Source organism: Lytechinus variegatus, chromosome 3 (genome assembly GCF_018143015.1).
Source record: "Lytechinus variegatus isolate NC3 chromosome 3, Lvar_3.0, whole genome shotgun sequence".
NCBI classification, from domain to species: Eukaryota; Metazoa; Echinodermata; class Echinoidea; order Temnopleuroida; family Toxopneustidae; genus Lytechinus; species Lytechinus variegatus.
In genome coordinates, this window is record NC_054742.1 from 8,697,048 (window position 1) to 8,716,887 (window position 19,840).

Here is a 19,840-nt window from a genome sequence, read left to right on the forward strand (position 1 = left end):
TATCCCATTTATGATATAAAAAGTGCTTAGAATGTCATTTTTTAAGGGTCGGAATGTCAAAAGGTTTTAGCTCGCACTTCCATTATATGTACCAAGGGCATTCATGATGGTATATTGTTGTAATCATGTTAGAACAATAATTAAAAATTTCTGCTCGCGCTTGACGTTCGCAGTAATTATGTAGTTACATACAAATCTTGTTCAGGATCACAAACATTGCCCAGAATTTTACATTTTCAGGACAAAATACATGAAAGATATAAAAAAAGAAAATCGCTCGCGCTTAGCGCTCGCACTTTTTATGAGATTATTTCATATTTATATTCTTTTATAAGAATAAGGCTAATAAGTGACTGATCGGGGAAAATATAGGTGAAGATAATAATATTTCGGCCCCACCTCCTAGCCTATTGGTGAAAGTCGGATCCGCCCTTGTGACACATACACAACACAGAAAAATTTTGCCCCCCCCCTGAAAAAGCAAGGACCCCCAGTGCCCCCCCCCCGGGCCAAAACTTCTTTTTAAAAATTTGTGAGGGAAGCGAGAGAGACAAAAAATTTACCCTTTTAATATAAGAAAAGCTAACTTTGTGACAGATTTTGTCAAAATAATCATCCCCTGTTATTTTAGTTTTCTTTCCTTTTCTATTGTTTTTTATTATTGAATATTTAATCCTATTGAAATCTATTCTTTTCAATGACCATGTTCTATATTATAAGTTGAGATATTTAAATCATGTTTATATGAAGCGCATAGAGACTTCGTGTATTATGCGCTATAGAAATGTAATTTTATTATTATTTGTATTACCAGTGTGTTTATTCAAACATAAACTTTAGACATCAATCTTTATACCGAAGATGACTCAATAAATCATGAACCAACTGGCACTCCAACCTTCTGAAATTCAGTAGGCCTAGTCACCGGGTTAAATGTTTTACCTTGTTACTATGTCCCCAGGAAAGAAACAGCAATAAAATTGAATAGGCTATTTATATTTGCTGTTCGCTTCTGCACTTGCCCCAATTTCGTCATAAGAGATTTTATTGTGACGTTTTCACTCATGCTAATATCGTACGTGAAAAAAAAGTTGAAATTATCAATGAGCTGTCGATGTCACCAGGAAGCGGGGTAACGCGTACACAACAGCGCGTACCGGTATATATGTCACGTGCTTGTGTTGTGGTTGCCATGATAAACATCAGCAGCAGCTGCAGTAAATTGACGATCAAGGAACAGGGTTCTCATCAAATTTATTACCGTAATCAAGGAACGACGAAAATTTCTCATATTTATCTCATTTTACGTATGGATTGTCAATAGTGAATCAACAATGGGATGTGCGGTATCTTCTCAACAAACCAAAGCCACAGGTATGAAAATTACTCTTAATAATGATAACTTATGTTAGATCTAAAAAAAAGCCTAGAGGGTTAGGCCTAGGGCTAGGCCTACGCCAAACTAGGCTAGACTGTTTTCAGTTGTGTCCAAGAGTTAGATCTAACGTTAAGACTGTCTGAGTCAGATCCTAAAACGTAAAGGCATGGTCACACCGCCCGAGCGTTGTTGGAGCGGTCGTGGACGTGGAGCGGAAGGGAAAGAGGGTCGAATTTCGCTCACAAAATTGGGGGAAAAATCGAAAAAAAAATCGAAATAAAAAATGGTGAACGGTACCGGTAGCGAGCGGTGATGATTTTTTTTCTCTCCGGCTCACGACCGCTCCAACAACGCTCGGGCGGTGTGACCATGTCTTTAGATCTAACGTTAGATCTTCTAACGTTAGCCTTAGATCTAAATGTTCAACCAGTTAGTTGCATTAAAGACTCAAAGTTGAAACTAATATTTTAGCATTGGAATTTGACATTGTTTTGTTGATATTCACAAAGACCGAAGTCGAAGACGGAAAAAAATGGCAAGGCCATGCAATGTCAATGTTAGTTGTTACAAGATCTAGGGCCTAGATTCCACGAATAAAAAAAAACAGCAACAACAAATGCTTGCCTGAAGAAAATAAAAGCAGGGCAGGGCGGTGTAGCGAAGTTGAAAGTGGCGGGATGAGGGGGCAAAGGAAAAAAAGGCACCTTGTTTTCTTTCGAAAAGGACACTAGGCCTAGATCTCGCCTAGGAGTAGGATCTACTCATCTAGGCCATAGTTTTAGGCCTACCTTAAAACAGAAAAAAATGACAAATCTACAGTGGCGTAAAGCCGTAATCAAGTGGGCCAACATTTTGAGGGGGCTAACAACAGTTAAAAAGGCCTAGATCTAGATCTATGACTATGTCGTATCACAGTAGGCCTAGTAGTAGGATGGGTGGTTGGCTGTCCGGACACTTTATCCTTTTGAACTTAGCCTTCTTTTTTTTGATTAGGGCCTACACAAAAAATACGAATTCAATACTTGTAATCATCTCCTATTTTGTTCTCATATTTCCTAACATTTAGGCCCGAGGCCCCCTATTCAGAAATCTAACATTTTTATAACGAAAATCCAATTTTGTGATGGATTTTGACAAAGATACTATGCCTAGATAGTTATAAAGGGAATGGTTTGATAAACGTTTGGAACTTAGGTTTAGAAAATAATAAGTAGATTCTAGATCTAGACTAGATCTGGATGATAGATCTAGGCCTAGATCTTCATAATCACCCTTACCCATACTTTTTTTTTCCACCTGAAGGTGTTAGTCCGCTTAAGGCTTAATTAGTATATTGTTGTCATTATCATTATTACTTTTCTCTCCAAACTTCCCACGGTATCACTGTTTCTTTAATTGTCACATTATCATTGTTCTCCCCTTCCTCACTCTTTCTTCTCTAGGCACTCTTTCTTCTCTAGGCTCTCTTCTCCTGTCTCCAGTTTCATCCTTTCGATATACCTCCTAGTCCTAGCTCTGCCGTTTTTCTTTATTCTATTCTTTTAACTTCTGTCCTCTAAACTTTCTTCTCTCCTATTCTGTTCCCTTACATGATGTTTATACATTCTTATGTATCTTTGCACTGTATATGTTTTGCAGATGATCTATGTCTTACAAGTTGTGCTTTTTAATAGATCACATCAGTTCTACATCTTATTCATCGTTACTTCATTAATGACATGTATAATGTTTTGTATAATTGAAATAAAAATTTGAACTTGAACTAAACATTCATTTGTATAAACTTCCACTTTGGTTTTTGATAGATCTAGACAACATCATTTGTCCAGTAGACTGAGACTGTATGTATGTATATGTACATGTATGTATGTGTGTATGTATGTATGTATGGGTGTGTGGGAGTATGTATGTATGTATATATGTATGTAGATCTACTTCAGACAGATTGTCTAACTTAAAGGACAAGTCCACCCCAACAAAAACTTGATTTGAGTAAAAAGAGAAAAAATCAACAAGCATAACACTGAAAATTTCATCAAAATCGGATGTAAAATAAGAAAGTTATGGCATTTTAAAGTTTCGCTTATTTTCAACAAAATAGTTATATGAACGAGCCAGTTACATCCAAATGAGAGAGTTGATGACATCACTCACTCACTATTTCTTTTGTATTTTATTATATGAAATATGAAATATTGTTATTTTCTCGTCATTGTCATATGAAGTTTCATTCCTCCCTGAACACGTGGAATTCCATTATTTTAACATTTTGTGCTTCAGGCAAGGAGGTCCTAATCGTCAAATTCGTAAAAATTGAAATATCGTATAATTCAAACAATAAAAAAAACAATAGAAATAGTGAGTGAGTGACATCATCGACTCTCTCATTTTGATGTAACTGGCTCGTTCATATAACTATTTTGTTGAAAATAAGCGAATCTTTGAAATGTCATAACTTTCTTGTTTTACATCCGATTTTGATGAAATTTTCAGCATTGTGCTTGTCTGATTTTTCTCTATTGATTCAAATCAGCACTTTTCTGAGGTGGACTTGACCTTTAAATCTGGATAGAACTAGACGATTTAGCATCAATTAATTAATCTAGATCTAGAAAATGACTTTGTTATGTTTATTTCATTAGATCGGGATCTAATATTTCTCTTTTTTTAATCATATATCAAACATTAGATCTAACCTTAGCTTAAGGTCCAACATTAGACTGGGGTTTTCGTTTTGTGTAAACCGGAGAGTACTACTAGGTCAATCGCTAGAATGTAAACTTTCTATCGAAAGGCTCTAAAGATATAAATCTTTAGGGTATAGATCTAGACGTAAGTATAAGCCTAAGTTACTAAGCACTGGCTGATCGGGGGAGGGGGGGGCCACTGCCGGCCCTTCTTCCCCCCCCCTACAGAAGCAAAATTAAAATTTGTCATTTAAACTGCCGTTAAATCAGAAGTGCGCCCCCATTTTGAAAGTGAAGACATATTTCATTTATTGTTATTTTGTTTTGCTTATCAAAATTTTCTTCCGATTGGAAAAAATGTGTCCCTTTTGAAAATCCTGGATCCGCCCCTGATCATAAGTACTATTTCAGTGTAGATACATTGTACTAAAATGGCGAACAATCATTTTGTTCCCTTAAATCATCGACCAACAACTTCCAGGAAATACAGATCATCTGTGGAAAATCAATTAACTAAAAAATAAAGGAGTAAAAGCACGGAGATACCGATATCTCCATGGTTAAAGCATGGAGGTACGCACAATTAAACTTTTTGAAGATTCTTGAATTGTAAACTGTTGCCCCCCCAAAAAAAATTACTTGTTAATTATTAGGATTAAATTCATTTGAAATTTCAGTAGCGTCTGTCACAACAACAACGCCATTACATAATTTAACACAATGACTCTTCTTATTGGTAGTCAACCTTTTTAACATCTTCCATGTGTTACCACAGTCACCAACATGTTCTGTAAATTCTTCAGTAAAGTATTTCTTTTTAAGTATTTATTGAAATTATTGACTTTATTACATATTTTCTGAAATTCAATCCAATAAGAATCCTCATTTGTTTCATCAAATTTTAATTTCAAATAATCACGCTGGCGTGCTAATCTTGAGTATACTCTTTATTTATCCACGGTGCTCTCACAGTTTTTTTTTCCGGATAGATATAAATGGTGCATGTTTATCACATAATGTCGTAAAATGTTTCTTAAAATAACTCCAAGATTCAGATCGCATAAAGTCCAACAGAGTCAGTGAACTTTGACTATGTTTTTTAAAAGTTACCTTATTCATGTACAGTATCATTATTTTTCGAGCATCACAATTAAGATAAAATAGATAAAATCATTTTTTCAACACTCATATAACTTGATCGAAATCACATCCATAAACATGATATTATACATAAGTAAGTAAACTTACTGGGAACGATTTTTTTTAGTGGGGGTGCTGAAATCTCTCCTCAAAGGTGGATGACACAATTGAGTCTTCTATTGTTCTTTTATACACACGCACACACCGTCACACACCCTCACACACACACACAAACACACACACAAACACACACATATATATATATATATGTTGGATTTTGTACAATGCATTACCTCTTTGCCTCTTTTATTTAATCCATGTCCAACACGCAAAATGTAATATCGTTATACGTATGTACTGACAAGCACTTCTTAGCTTTATTCTTATAAAAGAACATAGTTATAAAATTAAATAACTTGAGCGCGAAGAGCGAGCTATTTTTTTCGGGGGAGGGGGAATTTCGTGTATTTTGTCCTGAAAATCATAAACAGGAAAGATACATGCATAGTGCGTCCCAGAAAAAAACGAAACCCAGATTTAGCGATGATTTATTATAACTTAATCACAAATACATTAGAAAAATGACCTAACATTTAAAATAGGAGAATTTTCTTCTTTTATCTGAAATTACTTAGATTATTCAACATTCACGCATGAGTGAGCAAAAACAATTTGAAGAGGGGATATCAAAAAGTCATTTGGCGGGCTGTATCTGGGTTTCAAAAAGAAAACCACATTTTAAAAGTTCAATATCTGCTCTTGAATTTGATACCTCAATTACATAAAATGGTCAAGAAATAACAAAGTTCTGGTTATTTGAAAAAGGCTTGAATTTCAATAATTTCATAAAATGATGAGGTTTTAAAGGCTAACGATCAAACTCACTCGACACTCCGGTTTTTTGACGATCAGCCATGCATTAAGCCTTTTGTTAACCGTGCGATGGCTTCTGTGGGAAACCGGTGAAAATATGTTTATTTAATGAAATTATGAAAATACAAGCTTTGTTTCTAGGGAACATAACTTTTTTTTAACGTCTTAACCACTTTCTGTGATTAAGGTATCAAATAAAAGAGCAGATATTGAACTTTTTAGGCATGTGTGATATTCTTTGCGATATTCTGATCCAAAACTTTATAATTTAAGCATGTTTTAAAGGGGTGCTTCAGGCTGGAATTAATATGGTTTGAACAGATAAAGAAAAATAAGACGAATAAAACAATGAAGATTTAATAAGAATCGGACAAGGAATAATAGTTCTGGGCATGTCTTCATGAATATTAAATGAGCAAACTGATGATAAATTTTAATGATAAAAATCTATATTTATTTCATAATTCTATAAGTATTCAATCTAATCAAATGCATTTTTTTTCAGTTATTTTAATTTATTTCTCGACCAACTTATTACACCTCATGGCGTTTTCTTGTATGAAATTCAGCTCGATTGTGATCAAGGTTGTATTCATTCATTAAACATGTTTAAAAAAATATCATTACAGCCTAATGCAGGGTCAAGCTTGCAGCCTTGCACCAATGGAGGGGGGGGGGGATTTAACCACATTTCCACCAATCCGCCGCTCGAAGAGATAAAGCTTGGGGGGGGGGGGTGATGGGAGCGTCCCGAAGACTGAAGTTTATGTATATTTAGCTTTATTTTACAAACAAGATCATAAGACTTAGATGAACTTGAATATTGCTAACGAGAAACGTACACTGATTTTTCTTTTTTTTTCATTTTGAAATAGTGGCGTATTTTACCAGACAACACGAGATCTAAAAATCCGAGCTGAAAATTTAGATATACATTAGACTGGTCTGGATTTTTTTTGTCAAGTACTATTTGCAGGGATTTATGAAGAGGATATCTATCTCACTAATACAAAAAAAAAAATACGTGTGCGTAGCAAGAGCTGAACAATTTTCTTTTATTCAGAAATGAAAACAGGACACTTTTGGTACTCTTTGGTTTGGTATAGCTGTTATCATGAAGCGCGAGCTCTATTTTCTACTTTTCGAACCTGAAAATGGGATATTTTAGAAACTATAATTTCTATGCAGGAATTAATTAACGGGGTAGTATCTCACCGATCAAATAATGCAAACTCGCAGCGAGAGATGAATATCTTTTTTTTTTATTTAAGACCCCCAAAAGGCACATTTTAACCGTCTCTTCTAGTATTAGAATATCGTATTATCAAGTTTCAAATTTGGTTTATTTCTCTAGAGATCAGATAAAATAAATAAAATAGACAATGCATGACAATGTATAAAATAACAATGTACATCAAATAAGTTATAGAAAATGAGGAGGGAAATGTCCGGAAAACAAGGAAGATACCTTGTGACAGGCCAACCCATTACAAAAAAGGAACTTAAACATAAAATCACGGTTACAGGTTACAAGAGATCATATCCAATATCATATTCAATAGTTCCTGGATTTTTGTTTCTTCTATTAAACGAACTTACATTTAAACATTAATGAAAACAATTTTTTTTGGTTATTTATGCTTTATGAAAATATACATGTACATATACGAAAAAGTCCCTCTTTATACTCTACTTATTCCTACTATTTATACAGATACATGTAAAGTATATGTCTTAGCAACGTTCACTCGTATAGATGTAGTGAGAGAGGCGCAATCCCTGATAGCATTGGTTATTCATAATTATACATGTATAAGACTTTTACCCCATGCCAATACCATTGAAATGGGTCTAGCTTGTCACTTATGCATATATCCATTGAGTTATTATCCATGTACTTGAATGGAGACACTCGGATCATGGAGATCTCATACTTTTACTTCATGATCGGATCATTAAATTTGTCTTTACTCATTGGGGAAGGGGGGGGGGGTGGTTACTGGTTTGTTCAAATGGGTGTCGATGCTAATGTTTACGAGACTGAACTGAGAGATCTGAATAGATCTTTTTTTTAATCTCCATTGACGACGGCACACCATTATTACTGTTTGTTCATTGTCGTTGCAATATGAATATTTTTATGACAATAAACAACGTCGCTATGGACGCGTAGATAATGTCATGTAGCCCCACACGAACATCAATAACAATCATATCAGGTTAGGAATCTGTAGAGCAAAGAATAATGGTGAACAATTTACAGTAGTAGTTTCAATTGAAGAGAATAAAATACTAATAAGCGACTGTGACCATATTGATCCTTAGCTATATCCACACCCACCCTCGATGTTTTGCTACCATTTTCTATATTCACAATGTTAGCAGATAACTGGCAGATCAACGGGATGATTTACAGTCATGTTTAATAATGGCTTGTCTTTAGAAAGGGTGATGACAAGCCATATCATATGAATGTTCACACACCGGGTTACTTTTACCATGCACCTAATTGTTACAAAATAATAGGGGGGGCTTTGAAGGGAAAGTTTACCCTGACTTTTAAGTTTTAATCAAAATCAGAAAAATCAGGGGAAAATATTGTTGAAGGTTTGATGAAAGTCCGCCAATTTATACTTCTAATACTATCACTGCTGCTGCTACTACTACTCTACTACTACTACTACTACTACTACTACTACTACTACTACTACTACTACTACTACTACTACTACTACTTCTACCACTACTACTACTACTACTACTACTACTACTAGTACTACTACATGTACGACTACTACTTTTAGTACTACTACTCCCACTACAGCTTCTATGCTGAACAATGTTCAGGGAGGAATAAAACTTTGTTTCATAGGATAACGAGGAGAAAATGGGAATACAGTATTTCATATTTCGTATAATAAAATACAAAAGAAATAGTGAGTGGGTGACGTCGTCAGTCCCCTCATTTGCATACCGACCAGGATGTGAATATAACTGTTTTGTGAAATTACGCAAAACTTTATAATTTCATAACTTTCTTATCTTACATCACCTTTTGATGAAATTTTCAGTGTTGTTGTTGGATTTTTCTCTTATTATTCAAATCAACTTTTCGTTAGGGTGTACTTGTCCTTTAAAAATTCTTTAGGAGATAAAACATCCTACGTTACCATTGGGTCAATATAATGTGTGTGAAAACATTCAATCCTATCACTCTCTTGATATTTCAATAATTGACGATACAATTCTGATTAATTTTCTTCAGCACCAGGTGGTCAACCGGCTGCCGGAGTGGAAAACAAAAACTCAAAGTCAACACCCGCTAAGAACAAGTGAGCTAAGATATTTTATATATTTTCCGTATGACTACTAATAAAATTATATTTTTGTAATGTGATGAGCGGCAACTCCTGTATATAAAACGATTTGTTAGGATCATTCTTTCTCTCCTTCCCCTAGTAATCATACATAGCACCCCCCCCCCTTGGGTGCTTCTATTGTACCAACCCTTTGCGTTCAAATTTGAACCCCCATTTCTCAGTGTGTACATCTTTAATGTATCTAGGTTAAGTTTTTGTTGAGGTTTTAAATATCAGAAATTCTGTTCACATATTTCATGAAACTTGGGCAAAAGAGTGTCCAAATATCACGGATCATTTTACATGAGTTTCAGGTCACATGATCAAGGTCACAGGTCATTGAAATCTTAACCGAGGTTAAGTTTTTGAAGTATCTTAACAGTGATAGTATAAAGGCCTATTTCATTATTCGGACTTAAGGGTAATCAAGTTTTACCGACCATCTGACTTGTCATGCAGATAACATGATCAAGGTCAAAGGTCATTTTGGTTCCACAAACTTTGACCATGCCATTGAATCAACATAAAAAAAACTTATCTAACTTAGGGTTTTGAATATAATTCTCGGCAAATGGACGAGTGTAATTTCAAGGCACTGGGCAAAGGTCAAAGGTAATTTGAGATCAGCGAACCTAGGATATTATTATCAAATGAATAAATTTTATATCTCGTTCTTTGAAAAATTATTTATGCTATTTTCAAAGTCAGCATCGCGGTTATATTGAAATGAAATACAGGCGAGACTGCCAGAGGCTTTCACTTACTTTTTTGTTGGGATTTGTCAAAATATTAAGATATTTAAGTCATGCAATATCTCCTCTTCTGTACATGTATTGCAATTGATCAAATGTTGTTTCCCCACTTTTACAAGTTATATAATTGTAACAGATGTGGATATTTTTTTTTTGAAGGACATAACAGAGAGTCCATGTCAACACAGAGAGAAATATGATTTTGTAGAATTGCAAATTTATCATCATAACGTTAAATCTGGGCATTTCAATGTCACACATTCCACGATGTGAACACACTGATTTTTTTTTTTAAAAGAAAAGCGGATGATTACAAATATGTTTTCTTTCTTCAGGCAAACACAAGAAAGCAAGAAAGATGAACTTGCAGGAGCAGCCGAGGAACTTACCAAAGAAGCAGAAGTAGATGTAGTGTAAGTTTTCAATTATCACGTGGCATCATAGGTTATTTACTTTTTAGGAAGAACCCACCCCCCAAAAAAAAAAATAATAATAACTAAATAAAATAAAATGAAAATAAATTAATTAATTAATAAAAGGAAAAGAAAGAAAAAAATGAAATAAAAGGGAAAAAGTAATAAGTAGCGTGTTATCCTTTTTGTTATTTCCCTTTACTTTATATCTTGTAACTGCCTGAATGAAAAGGTTAAATCCAACAATATGGACAAATCCATTGACTTGCTAATAAACAGTAATCATGTTAATATGCGTATACTGTAATAGATGACTCAGAGTGTATCGCAAGGTGATTACTGAACCTCTTGTTTGGTTATGTTCAAAAGTGGGCGCCTAGCTGTGTATAGTATTTCAAATGGAAATAATTCTATACTATAAATATTGTGGAACCCCCGCATTGACAATACATTTCTCATTCAAACCTATTTTATGTGGTAATTTAATTAGAACTGCATACATGTAGAATGTTACATGTGAGCATTCTTTCATATTCATGTTATCATCGCTTCATTCCTATTGGCTACCGATGGCTGATCAGTCTCCTTACAACTTGATGAAAACCAATATTCTCCTAAAATTTTTAATTACCAATCAAAACTGTCAAGCATGTTTTCCTCCAGTAAACCCATCCAACCCACAGTATCCAAATATGATGATTCATGGTTATATCTTATGATCTTATATGCCAGTAACTAATTTATAGATGTTAATTGTTATTCATGACATTTTTATTTCCGTTTGTCTTTGTAATGCCCTATATGTATTCATTCATTCTGATTGAAAATGAAGATCTGTTTAAAGAAGGTTTATTACTTTTATTTCTTATATGTACTAATATGTGCAACATCCCTCTCGTTATCTTCTTTGCAATGTATCACGACCCAACGGATTATTCAAATAAAGCGTATGATGGACTAAAATACGTTCAGTCTTTAAGTACTGTAATACTGAAAATTAGGACTAAGAACTTTTTCCCCCTCAAGAGATCAGATAAAATACATAATGTAAATATTTCCACATATATAACTCATTTAATCATCTAGTAAAGTAAAACTGATTCAAAGCAAGTAAATGTTATGTTGTTTCTGTTTTTGTTTTATTTCTCCAATGCTTCTAGTGGCAAACCGATTTGATTGTAATCCCTTGTTTTTATTTAACAGACCGGATTCCAATTACCCTGACCTTAGCAAGCACAACAATTACTTGGCGGAGTCTTTGAGGCCTTCTATCTACAACAGAATATGTAACCTTCGGACTCTCTCTGGTTACTCTGTGGATGAGTGCATGCAGACTGGCGTGGACAATCCAGGACATCCTTTCATCAAAACTGTAGGGTTGGTGGCTGGGGATGAAGAATGTTACGATCTCTTTGCTGACCTCTTTGATCCAGTTATTGATAAAAGGCACAATGGTTATCCTCGAAACGCGAAACATACAACTGATCTTGACCCAGATCATCTCAAAGGAGGGGATGACTTTGATCCAAACTATGTACTTTCATGCAGAGTTCGAACTGGCCGCTGCATTAGAGGTTACGGCCTTCCACCACACTGCTCGAGAGCTGAACGACGAGACGTAGAGAAACTGGTGGTAGACGCACTGGCGACTCTAGACGGTCCTCTGAAAGGCACGTACTACCCACTTACAGGCATGACAGATGAACAGCAGGAAAAACTGATCGCGGACCATTTCTTATTTGATAAGCCCGTTTCTCCATTGCTTACATCGGCTCGCATGGCCCGTGATTGGCCTGATGCAAGAGGAATCTGGCACAATGCCGATAAGAACTTCCTGGTTTGGGTCAATGAGGAAGATCATACTCGAGTCATTTCCATGGAATCAAGCGGCAACATGAAGAATGTATTTGTACGATTCTGTAATGGTCTCAAGAAAGTTGAGAATGCGCTCAAATCAAAGGGGTATGAATTCATGTGGAATGAGCATTTGGGATATGTATTGACCTGTCCATCCAATCTCGGTACAGGTGTACGTGCAGGAGTCCACATCAAGATTCCTCTTCTCTGCAAGCATCCTGGATTCGAATCCATTCTTAAGCATTATCGTCTTCAGAAACGGGGAACAGGAGGTGTAGATACAGCATCCACTGATGGTACATTCGACATCTCAAACCTTGACCGTCTTGGCACATCCGAAGTACAACAAGTTCAATCGGTGATTGATGGTGTCACAAAGCTGATTGAGTTGGAAAAGGCCTTGGAAAAGAAGACAGATATCGGTAGCAAGATTCCTCGCGACCCAGCGATGGTTCGTGCAGAGCAGGCAAAAGAAGGTTATCCAGACTTGTCAAAACACAGCAATCATCTAGCCCACTGTCTGACATATGATATTTGGAAAAATCTCAAGGACAAAAAGACACCGAGTGGCTTTACTCTAGATGGTTGTATTCGGACGGGAGTCATGAATCCCGGTCATCCCCACATCATGACTGTCGGAATGGTTGCAGGAGATGAAGAATCATATGACGTTTTCTCTGACATCTTTGACCCAGTGATTGATGCACGACACGGAGGTTACCCTAAAGATGCTGTCCATGTAACCAATATAAATCATGCAGATCTCAAAGGAGGAGAAACCCTGGATCCGAAGTATGTACTGTCTTGTCGAGTTCGTACAGGACGCAGTATTCGGGGATATGGTCTCCCTCCGCATTGCACTGTGGAAGAGAGAGCTGCCGTCGAAAAGATTACGACAGGAGCTCTAGATAAATTCGATGGCGAGTTGAAGGGCCAGTACTACCCACTGGAAGGAATGTCCGATGAAACACAAACACAATTGATAGAAGACCATTTTCTCTTTGACAAACCAGTTTCTCCTCTTCTTACAGCCGCAAGAATGCATCGTGATTGGCCCCAAGGAAGAGGAATTTGGCATAACGACAACAAGAACTTCTTGGTGTGGGTCAATGAAGAAGATCATATTCGAGTAATCTCTATGGAGAAGGGAGGAAACATGAGAGCAGTCTTTAAGCGATTCTGTGAAGGCTTGCAAAAGTTTGAGCAGATGATCAAGACGGATGGCAAGGAGTTCATGTGGAACAAACATCTTGGCTATGTACTTACTTGCCCTTCAAACTTAGGAACCGGGCTACGTGGAGGCGTCCATGTAAAAATACCTCTTCTGAGCAAGTATCCAAGATTCAATCAAATCCTAAGAGCCCTACGTCTTCAGAAGAGAGGTACAGGTGGAGTTGATACTGCTTCAACTGATGGTACCTTTGACATATCTAACCTCGATAGACTTGGTTCATCAGAAGTACAGCAGGTTCAGTTCGTTGTTGATGGTGTTGAGCTTCTCATCAAAATGGAGAAAAAACTAGAGAAGGGAGAGGACATCTTTGATCTTCTACCAGAGCAATGCCGCCCCAAGGCACCAATCAAGCCTTTTAGTTCTGACTACCCTGATTTCTCTCAGCATAACAATTGGATGGCCAAGTGCATGACGGAAGAAATTTACAACAAACTCTGCAACTTGAAGACAAAAGGTGGAGTTACCCTCAATGACTGCATCCAAACGGGAGTTGACAATCCTGGGCACCCTTACATCATGACCGTTGGTTTGGTAGCAGGAGATGAAGAGTGCTATCAGCTATTCGCTCCTCTCTTCGACCCGGTTATAAGTGCTAGGCATGGTGGATACGCTGTTGATGCCAAACACCCGACCAACCTCAATGCAACCGAACTTAAAGGTGGGGAAGATTTGGATCCTGACTTCGTTTTGTCATGTCGTGTACGTACTGGTCGTTGCATTCGTGGCTTAGCACTCCCACCATGTTGCACCAGAGCAGAGCGTGCAGAAGTAGAGAAGATTACAACTGAAGCATTAGCAACGCTGAGTGGACCCCTGAAAGGAAGGTACTACCCTCTCACCGGTATGACAGATGAAGAGCAAGAGAAGTTAATCGCTGACCACTTCCTCTTTGACAAACCCGTATCCCCACTATTGCTTTGTGCCAATATGGCACGTGATTGGCCACAAGGTCGCGGTATCTGGCACAATAATGAAAAGAATTTCCTTGTCTGGATCAACGAAGAAGATCATACTCGAGTCATCTCTATGGAAAAAGGAGGAAATATGAAGAGGGTGTTTGAGAGGTTCTGCGATGGCCTGAAAAAGGTTGAAGAATCCATCAAATCCAAGGGGTACCAATTCATGTGGAATGAGCATCTTGGTTATGTGTTGACATGTCCATCCAACCTGGGCACAGGACTCCGTGCTGGTGTTCATGTGAAGATCCCTTTGTTGAGCCAACAGCAATGCTTTGATCAAATCCTTGATCACATGCGTCTACAGAAGAGAGGTACAGGAGGCGTAGACACTGCCTCAACTGACGGCACCTTTGATATCTCCAACTCGGATCGCATTGGTTACTCGGAAGTCCACCTTGTCCAACAACTCGTAGACGGTGTCAAGCTCCTCGTCAACCTCGAGAAGGCTCTCATGAAAGGAGAAGACGTCAATGGTCTGCTGCCGGAGAAGCTCAGAGCAACATGTGAAACAAAGGAAGATCAAGCACTTCCGGAAACCCAAGAGCAACAGCAAGACGAATAGTGACTTATGTAGTTTAAACGTCATCCATAAACTAAATAACATAAAACTGATTTTCACAATGAAGACTAAAGATTGATTTGAATGGTGAAATTTTCGCCCATTTTTTTATATATATATTTAATTAATTGATGTGAGAAACCAATAATGTTAGAAACTATGATTCCTTGAGTACATCAGGTTTATTGACCAATTTCTCGTAATACGAACCAATGAATAAATTCCTCTTAATTACTACCTGTAAAATCATCAAACTGTATGAAACCAAGTAAAGCTAAAAGTAAAGTTCAAAGTAAATGTATATTGACTATGTCATAAAACATTTAGCCTTAGTCATTTCAGTCTCATAAGAAACAGATATGAATAAAGGAAGGGTCAAGTATAAGTAAACAAGCACTGGATTTTAGGGGAGAGGGAAAGAAAAAGTGGAAGAGATATAGTAGATGAGAGGGGAGAAAGAAGAGGGGACATGAATTCCTTACCATGTTATCCTGGTGTTTTATCATAGACAGTAGCTGCCTATTACTGGTTAAATGGGATGATCTTATGAATAAGGATTTCTCGTGAGTTCTATGAATTCTGATGCTGGATTTTCTTCAGGGAGAAAAAAAAGGTTGTTAACCGTACATGGATCCTATAGATATTTTATACTGCGATTTTAATACATATATTTCTTTTGAAAGATTTATCTAAATTTTAAGGCATTGAAATATTCAGACATTTAAACTAACCAATAACTTACAGATCTACACAAAAAAAAAAGAAAAATCTAACAGCAAATGGACACAGGGGAACGACAAATTTAGAAATATGACTGTTTGAAGCACTGGATGCTACTGACCCAACAAACTCACCTGGATTAGCCTTTTCGTACAGCATGTAGAATAAATTGGGGCGTTGTGGCCCTTTGGATTAGTCTCCGGACTTTATAGAGGATTGTGGGCTAGAATCCCTGCCATGGCGTAACTTCCTAACACAAGAAATTGATCCACAATGTACTGCACTCAATCATGGACCTATCCACGACTCAATCCAGGTGAGGTAAATGGGTACTTGGCAGCAATTTATATGTTGAAAACGCAGTGCGCGTAACAGCTTCTCTGCTAGAGAAAGGGCAATAATGCTGCATTACGGTAGAGCGCGTAGAGGCCTCGTATTGAGCGCTGTATAAACAAGTACGGTGTAATTATTGTCATATTCAAGATGTGAGTGAAGTAGGTTGGCCTCTGAGAATGGAAGCTCTTGACAAAATGTATGTATGTTGGCCAGCGCATCGTAAACAAATCTCCATCGAACATGTCGAGAAGTTGGTCAATGATGGCTAATCTCGAGCTTGAAAGAATTCATTTTAATGACAATTTTCGCAGTTATGAAAAATTTACTCATCAAAAGACGAGGACTAATCTCCCACAAGCATGCCAAGAAACGAGTACATAACCAAGGTTACTAGTCAACATCTGTAATTTGGAGTCATTATAACCCTTGAATTGAATTTCATGGAGACGAATAGACCGCTTACCAAAGTATGGACATTTTCAAGATTGAGGCACAAACATTACAATCGTCAGCAGCTAGCCTATCAAACACCTGGAAAATGTCTTCATATGGTAAGTATCTGTATAAAGTGTGGAGACCACCCCCCCCCCCTCCCGAAAAAAACCCTGGAAACATTCATTCAAATTGACAAATTTGATTTAAAGAAAAAAAAACAGAAATTACGCTTTGTTTGTAGGATATTAATAATACGTTGCCCACAGACATATATCAACGCTTCGACTATGAACCACCTACATGTACACTCTAAAAAAAAAAAACACTGGGTTAAAATTTACCAAATATTAGGTAAAAAGGGAACATGCATGTTTGCTGGGTATTTGTTTTTACCCCATTTTGGTCAAAATGCATGTTTAAGGGTAAATTTCAACACAACATTGCGTAAAATTTACAAAATGTATGATATCTTTTTACTCAACCAATGTTCCTATTTTACCCAATATTGGGTTAAACCTTTTTAGTGTGTACATGACATATGCCAACAGTAAAAAAGAAGAAAGGAATAATGGTGCACAGTGATGCATAGACATAGATGCCCAATAATTGTATCATCATTCAAGTCTTCAAGTGATTTCACTAGGTGTTTTACTAGGTCCATGACATTTGTTCCGGCAAGAACTGTTCCTACTGAAAATACACACATTAAGTCAAATAAGAAACCCAAACTTAATTTCAAAGCTTATCCTAATCTTAAAAAAACAAATGCCAGGGGCCCGTTGCAGAAAGAGTTGCGTTTAAACGCAAGTCAAAAAATGAAACGCAAGTCCCAAATGCGCACTGTTGATTGGTTGAAAATCAAGTTGCGCATGATTTTTAGAGTTGCGTTGATTGCAACTCTTTCTGCAAAGGGCCCCAGTTGTGGTAACTATTTAAAGTGAGTTGAACAGAAATGACTCTAAAGAGTTTATAAGGTTTATCAATCACAATTGATTAAATAGAATGCATACAAATTGTAGATTAAATAAACGGAGCATAGCTCTAAAAAAAATGAACCAAAAAAATTACTTTTTTTTTCACAGTGTTTCAGAAACGAATTTTGAATTCTCTTGTTATCACACCATGGGCACTGACGAAGAGTGTGACTTTAATAATGTTATTTTATAGCACAGCATCATCTATAATATATTGACAAAACAAGCATGGTATTGCACCCAATTTCGGGTCTTTTTATAGGCAACAATACACTGTCACCACTCAAGTGCTTATCTTTGTTGGTAGTCCCCAGTGTGATCACTTCATTTTAGATTTCATGATTTCATTCACAGTTGGGTTTATGTTTATCGAACTTTGGTCCCGTCTTAAAAAGAGTTGTGATTGATCCAATCAACCTCAAGTATATGGAAATTCATCAATGTCATAACTCATCCTACGAGAAATTGTCAAGAAAAAGATGAATGTATAAATGAACATGATTATCTAGAAAACAATTTTAACAAACATGCACTTTATATGTTGACGTTGCTGGCTTTCCATATCTGTGGTTGATGAGATCAATTGCAACTCTTTGTAAGAAGGGGCCCAGATCTATATCTACTATGATGTCAAGACAATTGATCTTGATATTTACAGACTTTTCAATGAAATCACCTTGCTGCAAATACATTCATTTACCTATAACTTGTATAATCCAAATCCTCAAATGATTCTGAAAAAACAACCCTAAATACAAGGGGCGGACCCAGGTTTCTCTAAAAGGGGAGGGGCACGGGCCGGTTGTGCCCCTACCTGGATCCGCTAAAGTGTTAAATACCACCATTTAATTTCAGAGAAAATTTGCAGGATGAGCGATTGTCTTAAGAGCAAATGTTGCGCTTTACTATTTTGGTTGTTGCTGATTTATTTGAAATCTTGAGAAATGCAGAAAAATCATCGACTTATCTCATATTGTGAAAGAAATGGATTAAGAGAAAAATGGTAGGCGTGGTGGGTTTTGAACAATGACAAGCCGCCATGCCTTAGCTGGATCAAAGCTATTGCTTATATACAGTACACGTATGGAAGAAATTATACAAATGTGAGAAATTATACATGTACTACAGCTTTGGCAACTCTTTTATCTAAATAAATAGAGTTGCCAGGGCCGTCACCAGCTTTTTTCTAGGGGGGGGTGCTTTTTATGAAAAAAACCCACAAAAACACAAAAAACGTATTAACTCAATTCCATGCAGTTATATAGCCCGCCGGCCAGAATGGATATAGAAAGTACATACTGGTCAACATGCCTATTGTTCCTCAATGCACTTTCGGTGTCTGTGAAGGATACTGGCTTACCATTTACCATTTTTTTTTTTAATTTTTTTTTTTGTTCTGAAGGGGGGTGCGTTCACACCCTCCGCACCCCCCCTGGCGACGGCCCTGGTTGCCAAAGCTGTAGTACATGTATAACTATATATATATATAGATTATCTACTGTATCAATAATCATGAAAGGAAGTGAACATTTGTTGGATTATTGTGGATTTGTATTCTCCAATTCGTGACACTGTTGTGAATTGAATCGTGAAAACGTATTGGTATTATTGCTATAATAGATAGAAACATTCAACAGTCTCTTTTTAAAGCAATCCATACTGTGTATGGATTTGTTCAGATTAACTTTACAGTATGTGTCAACAACATGCTATGACGCCAAGAAAATGATTATGGGGTCAAGGAAAGTGCTACCTTGTTATAAGAATGCTTACAACGAAACTGATACATTTGAATATCATGGGGGATTATGGATACATGATGTTCTGAAATATGTCAAATTATCAATATATCGGACTGGTGCAATTAAATTAATGTTTTTTAAATGTAAGATTTATTTTTATCATAGACTGAAATTGTCCTGAAATTGAAAGCACAAATATGAAACAAATATCAACACATGAAAAATATACAGTAGGTTTATGTATTTTCGAAATATTCGTATCATGAAAATTAATTCTATTTAAATTATGGGCAATTTACAATAAAGATAATAAAGATAAATAATTTTTTTTTTTAAACAAGGTTAAGACGTCTCTCTTTTACGATAATCGGGTAGCACTGCTAGATTTATATGCCAAGGTTGAAGGAATGATATCTGCATTA

General features: G+C 36.4%; 1 protein-coding gene across 1 annotated transcript; it reads left to right on the top strand.

Moving 5' to 3' along the window:
- Positions 1-1,138: 1,138 nt before the first annotated feature.
- Positions 1,139-17,003, top strand: LOC121410152 (creatine kinase, flagellar). The gene is made up of 4 exons (XM_041602047.1): positions 1,139-1,374; positions 9,344-9,410; positions 10,525-10,602; positions 11,806-17,003. The coding sequence occupies exons 1-4, from the start codon at positions 1,335-1,337 to the stop codon at positions 15,212-15,214; spliced, it is 3,594 nt and encodes a 1,197-aa protein (XP_041457981.1). The 5' UTR covers positions 1,139-1,334; the 3' UTR covers positions 15,215-17,003.
- Positions 17,004-19,840: the final 2,837 nt, after the last annotated feature.

Excerpts from the sequence above, each read along its gene's own strand:
- LOC121410152 (XM_041602047.1), top strand. The coding sequence starts at position 1,335 with ATGGGATGTGCGGTATCTTCTCAACAAACCAAAGCCACAG. Across the intron at positions 9,411-10,524 it reads TCAACACCCGCTAAGAACAA|GCAAACACAAGAAAGCAAGA; the intron begins GTGAGCTAAGAT and ends TTCTTTCTTCAG. Across the intron at positions 10,603-11,805 it reads GAAGCAGAAGTAGATGTAGT|ACCGGATTCCAATTACCCTG; the intron begins GTAAGTTTTCAA and ends TTTATTTAACAG.